The 6,462-nt window shown below is 38.7% G+C and overlaps 1 protein-coding gene across 1 annotated transcript; it reads left to right on the top strand.

The window, feature by feature from the left end:
* Window positions 1–503: 503 nt before the first annotated feature.
* LOC116378641 (histamine N-methyltransferase A-like) lies at window positions 504–5,586 on the top strand. Its single transcript, XM_031840541.1, has 7 exons — window positions 504–567; window positions 709–851; window positions 1,327–1,379; window positions 3,893–4,000; window positions 4,222–4,352; window positions 4,657–4,750; window positions 5,033–5,586. Exons 2-7 carry the CDS (start codon window positions 718–720, stop codon window positions 5,383–5,385), a joined length of 873 nt encoding a protein of 290 aa, XP_031696401.1. The 5' UTR covers window positions 504–567; window positions 709–717; the 3' UTR covers window positions 5,386–5,586.
* Window positions 5,587–6,462: the final 876 nt, after the last annotated feature.

The following is a 6,462-nucleotide window of genomic DNA, read 5'->3' as shown; positions in this document are numbered from 1 at the left end:
CTGAAACTTTTCAATTTGTGCTGTGTGCCATCTTCATTTACTCTTAACCAGTAACATATATACTGATATTTACACATCTGAACAAATCTCACATGTGCTCCCTTTATTATAACACCAGAATTATTCAAATAGACCTTGTGGTTGCAGAGATATACTCTTCTTAGTATGGTTATGCAATTTTCGAGCAGAGGCCTAAAAAATAGGGTTAGCGTTCAAGAGTTAAACAACAATTCAAGTGAAATATTGAAAATACACCCCGTAAATACATTGAAGACTCTGGCATTGTACCAATGACAACACAAACACGAAACATTTGAAACTAATTTCTGAGAATCTCTAAGATTCCTATAAACCACGAATAATGCTTATTTCAAAATAGCCACATGATGAATATGAATCTGACAGCACAGGTACGGTTGGCTCCGGTGTACAAACAAAGTTCATCTTTCAGGAGTTAACTAAAGGGTCGTATGGGTTTATATGAGCCTGCCTGTGGGAGGGGAGAACTACTCTGCACCAGACTGAGGAAACAAGCGACGCTCTGTCTTTACTCTCCGCGTATTGAAGGTAATTGGTCATACTTACAATGTACGACTGATTCTTACCGTAGTGATTTTAAAGATAGTTTTTTTAAATAGTTGTTATTTTTGCATGCACGAATCATTGCTATATGTATGAATTTAAACCGCCGCGTGTAACGCGTTGCAGGAATCCGTCATGGCTGTGGATCCAAAGACGACTTGTTATGATGGCACTTGTGCCCAAAGCTTTCAGTTCTACTTACAACAGTCTGGAGAGCACAAGGCCATTCTCCAAAGTCTTCACAACATCCTGCCAGGAGAATTTAAAAGGTAACTAACAAGAAGAAAGGCTATGATTGAACTGCACGTTTGTCAGGACACGCTTCCTCTTGCCATTACCAATCTGCAACCGAAATACAATATTCAACTGTATTTATGTACGTGGCGAACTGGCAGTAAAGCGATAGTAACATATCAGAAAAAAAAAGAAATTAGAACGTGCATGTAATTTTCTGCTTTACTCATACTGTATATATATACATACATACATATAGCAGCATTATCTATACTTTCTTATATTCAACGATATATATGTATGTATTTTCTGTGTAAGAGAATGGAAAGTGAAGTCAACATCATAATGAAACAGACACACACACACACACTATATATAGTTTAGTTATTATAAGCTGTTTATTTATTAATTGACTTTTGCCATTGAAACTTGTTCTTTTAGGGTTTTAATTGTAAGTAACGATTATATCCTTGAGCCAAGTTTTACTTTTCCATGGATCATATGTTGCAGAATCGGAGTAGACAAAAGCAGCCTGGATGTTCTTGGTGTTGGAAGTGGTGGAGGTATGTGATGAGACACAGCAACTGGTAACTGTTGTGAACACATGTTGTGGTTTGTTGAAGTCATTTTGGCTCAGTTACAAACTGTTGTGTGCAGTGGCAAAGATCCACCAGTGGAAGAGATTGTGATTGTGATTCATGTTCTTAAAATCAGCTCGATTTAAAGACCAGCGGAAAATACACTTTAGCATGATTTTGATAATAATGATGCCTTGATATTTAATGAAATTGAAAGCCTTGAGATTAAATGATATTTAATTTTCCTTCAGATATGGATTTAATGTAAAAAATGAACCATACAAACCTACATCTAGTAAATACCATATCTGTATACAGGACGTTCCCAGAGTTTATCAATTCAAATGTTCCCACGTAAACATTGTGATATGGTTTCAGGTCAAAAGGTGGACCCATAAAAGAAGTCAGGCAGGCAGGTAAAATAAACAAAAGGCGAGCTTTGAAAGCAAAAGCCTGGTAGCAAAAAAAATGAAGCAGGAAACAAACTGAGCAGGCTGAGGCATGAAGTACGAAGAAAAAAGAACGATGAGGTCGCTGAGATGAAAGAACATCGTCATGCAACAGTCGCACAGCGGCTACAGCGCAGATGAAGGCCAGTGAATGGCTGAAGCAGCCTGTTGTAGTTGTAGGCTGTCCTAAGGAAGGGGAAACTCAATCATTTCCGAACAAGCTCGACATGAAAGTACACAACCTTTAAGTCGATGGTGGTGAATCGCCCAGCTGAACAAGTTCAGTAACCACTTAACACTCAGCATACCGAATATTTTGTGTGCAATGCATCGGTTTAGAAGAACAATCTCTGCGTGGTGAAGATCGGTCCCAGTGATGAGGCCGGGACGTGACAGGCATTGACAAGATTTTGAAATCCTTCGAGATTAGCAGTCAGTGTGCAAATCACCGTTTGGTGAAGAGATAAAAAAGTGCTGCCTTAAATACTGTGGGGTCCATCTGTATTCAGGTAGGCACATGCTCTTTGACCAACTAAGCCTATGCAAATGTTTGGTGGATGAATGCGTGCTTGTGATTGGATGAGACTATTACCATAGAGTTCAGTAGAGGCCAGAGCCTTTGTGAGATACAGTATACAGGCAGCCTTACAATAACAGAGGGAAAGCACACAGACATGGGCCCAATCCCAATCTCCCCACTCATGGACTCAGACTTTGAAGCATGAAGTCCAGGGTCTAGGGTCTAGGGCTGTCCCACTGTCAAATCGTCGAGTGTTTTTGAGGGCTCTCTGGCAGATATTTTGAGCCCTTTATGAACACTTTCTGTGAGTCTGCATTTCTGCAGACTTTGCCTCAGGAAATTACCCATAATTCATAGCAATGTGACCTTAAACGCGGGGTTACCAGGGGAAGTGTGGAAGCAGGAATCAAAGAAAAAAGTAAACAAAGAGGACGGCACATTGGTGTTCAGCCTGGGATATTAAATTTACTCAGAAACATTGAGGATTAAAGATGGTACATTAAAAACACATGTAAGCAGAAGAAAGCAAGCAGAGACTATACCTCCCAGATTTATTCATCAAACATTTACCTTTGTTATTGAAGCTGTTTTGACATAAACAAGTAAATAGATCATTTGACAATTACCTCTCATCTCGTGAAGAAAGAGCCTGGTAGATGTTAAAATCAGGGACAAAAAAGTATAAATAAATACCTACAATTGTACATATTTTATGGCGTCTTGATAACGTGAAATGTTGCAGAAAAGTGCTGTCCCGTCTTTACACTATTTCAAGCCCTTGCAGCCTCACACACTCAACCATTTAACAGGTAACGTCAGTCAAGTCCCTGAGGGTTCAGGGTTTAAGGCCTTAGAGGGGACATTGGAAAACACAAAGACAGGAAGTAAACCCAGACTAAATATCAGTCTAAAGCCTCATATTTACTTATTATATGATCCAATATTTTCATACATTTTACAAGGTAACAAGTCTGTGAAATGTAAGGCCCATCACTTACATTGGAAGCATAGAAGGGTCCTGGTATTTGTTTTAAAATGACAGATTTGAGAAATTGTAACTTGCCCTTTAATTATATGTTAGCGACACAGAGACGGGACATTGGTGGGTTATAGGAGGACACATTGGTTAATCAAGATCATAGTTAACATAGATGTTTGCACAGCGGCAACATCAAAGTCATTTTTCTCATCCAAAATGATAAGACTATGGAGCAAACACCGCCTCTCTCTTTCTCTCTTACACACACACACACACACACACACACACACACACACACACACACACACACCTGAAATGAGTTTAGAAAGTTGTAGGAATAATAATGTTGTTTCCACTGACGTGTCCCTGACAGAATTACGGTGTTTAAAAACACTTCAAACTGTGAGCTTGAAAATTAGTTTTGAAAGTTTCAGAAATGTTTGCAATATTCCAAACTAATATATTTTGGTGCGTGAGGTTTTCACATTAAGGCAGCATTACACCGAGGCAATGGGTTTTCAAAGTGTAAAGATGTCCTGGTTTCTTCCAGGGGAGGTGGATGTCCAGATACTCACTCTGCTGCAGTCTACATTCCCTGCTGTCCCGATCACTACTGACATTGTGGAGGGCAGCACTCAGCTCACAGACAACTTCAAAGGTATTGAAAATTCAGGATGTCGCAGAGTGATTTTGTTTTAAAATTGTGTTTAAAAATGTGTATTTGTTCCTTATGTGTCTTTGTTGTCTTCATCTGATCATAATCTGTGTTTAGGTTGTAGCTATTGTCATCTGTTATATCGCATGTTCTCATGCACTGTATATATTGTGTTTCTTAATGTTATTGTCTGCATTATCTGTTTTTTTATGTACAACTTATAGCTTTGGTAGCAAAGACCCCCAACCTTCAGAAGATCCCATTTGCTTGGCATTTGATGAGCAGTGAGAACTACGAGAAACAAGTCAAAGCTAAAGGAGACATGAAGAAATTTGACTTCATACAAATGGTTCAGGTATTATGACTTCTGTTTATTAACCTTCAGTTTAAAAATGATGTAATGATGAATGTGTCTCACTTTGTGGATGCAATTAGATGTATTTAGCTTCCCCTAAATCCTCCGCTGATGCTAGAAGTCAGTGGGGAGCAAATCAGCAGAATTGTTTCTGCCAAACAAAAGTGCATAACGATAAGTGCTATAAATAGTCATAGAATGCACACTACAGTGTTTGAAAACTCTTCAAACTGTGGGCTTACATGGATGCAAGCATCATCCAAAAAATCAAATTAAAAGTTGCCCACGACTCTCTCTTTAACAGATGATCTACTATGTGGATAACCTCGCCGATACCATCACATTCTACCAGAGCCTTCTGAAGAACAACGGCAGGCTTATGATCATCGTTGAAGCAGGTAAATAGAAATAAGTTGTCCATACTACTTCTTTTCTTAATCCAAACTGAAGAGCAAAACATGTATCAACTTGCATCTCACTTCATTTACCCAGCCCGATTCTTACTCATTTCATTCTGTGCTGGAAGAACGGTGCCCTCTTGGATATTTGCGTTGAGGACTGTTGAGGATATCAGCCCTCTTCACTGTTATATAAGATCCTCGGATGACCAACAGTCTCTCATGACTGTAACCAAAATCTTCTTCTGGATTTCATTAATTATTTCATCTCATAATATCCAGCTAACTCTGGTTGGGACATCCTGTGGAAGACTTACAAGAAGGAGCTCGCTGTCGATGCCATCACAGATTACCGCTCATCAGCAGAGGTTATTGCCTGCCTGAAGAGCCTGGGTCTGAAATACGAGGAGCACGCCACTCCCAACACCTTCGACATCACCGAGTGCTTCAATCCAAGCAGCCAGACTGGAAAGAGTCTCCTGAATTTCATGACAGCGAAAAACAACTTCTACGAGTCCTTCACCCCAGAGATCAGAGCAGGAATTCTAGACCTTCTCAGAAACAAGTGCAGCACTGAAAAAGATGGCAGGGTAATCTTCAACAGTAATTTGACCTGCATCCTTGTTTATGCTTGAGGTGTCTTGTGGAAATTGGTTCATACATTCTGTCTTCTGTTCTTGCGTTCACTTGACCCTTATCAATAGTGCACCATGTGTGCCTGTTGCTAAGATTGAGTTTACCATTTGCAGTAGTTTTCAGTCATTTTAGCCTTTCGCCTAATTTTGTCTGTATGTAAACCAACATTAATAATAAATAAAATGGAAGTGGTAAAACACAATGGCTGTGTCCAAAATCTCATTCTCTACTCCCATGACAGAATTCAACAGTTGAAAGGAGTTTTTTTTTCCCCGATTAATTTATGTTTTCAAAAATATTGTATTTTAGTAGCTTTGCAATAAAGAGGATCTTTCAATAACCTTCCGATAAAGACATTTAATTCAAGGATAAGCATGAACATTTTTTTCTTTGAAATATTCAATCAATCTATATAAACAGAAGTATCAACCATTCAAATTGAAAAAGGAAAAATGCAGATTTATCTTGCTTTTATACATTTTAGCAATTATTTTAAAAGGTTGAATGGTGTAATTCTTCTTTAGATGGGCCATGATGTCTTTAACTTTGTCTTTAACGGAGGATGATGTCTTTAACTTTTAGCGTATATCGGATTTTACGCTTCACGATAGATGGCACCTTGTTGATTCTGACTGTCTAACAGTGCTATCAATCTTTTCCACGTGGATATAGCTCAATTCTCTAGGCTTTGACGCGTCGAAAGAGGTGTGAACCACTGAAATAGATCAATGGGTTGCTAACTTACAAGGCTGCATACACACAGAGGCCTGGATTTTGAAAAAAAAAACTCCATGACGCAGAGACACAGAGAGGGCTCAGAGAGGATTCTGGCTCTCAAAATGAAGCCAAACTGCTGTAATTGGATGTATTGAACACCATTAGTGATAAAACAAGTGAAATATATAGTATAGAAAATTAAAATGGAACAGATGTTTCCAAAATGACCATTTTGGAGACCTTGCCTGAATTCTCTGTACTAAAACCTCTCTAATTTTTTTCTGCTTCACTTTATCAAAGTCACACTTTGCATAGAGACTGTTCACATATTGTGTTATGATTTGGGAGAGGTTTAAACC

The sequence above is a fragment of the Anarrhichthys ocellatus genome, unplaced genomic scaffold (assembly GCF_004355925.1).
Source record: "Anarrhichthys ocellatus isolate YVR2014 unplaced genomic scaffold, GSC_Weel_1.0 scaffold2926, whole genome shotgun sequence".
In the NCBI taxonomy this organism is placed as follows: domain Eukaryota; kingdom Metazoa; phylum Chordata; class Actinopteri; order Perciformes; family Anarhichadidae; genus Anarrhichthys; species Anarrhichthys ocellatus.
The sequence above is the reverse complement of the archived record's forward strand: the minus strand, read 5'-3'. Positions and strand labels throughout refer to the sequence as shown.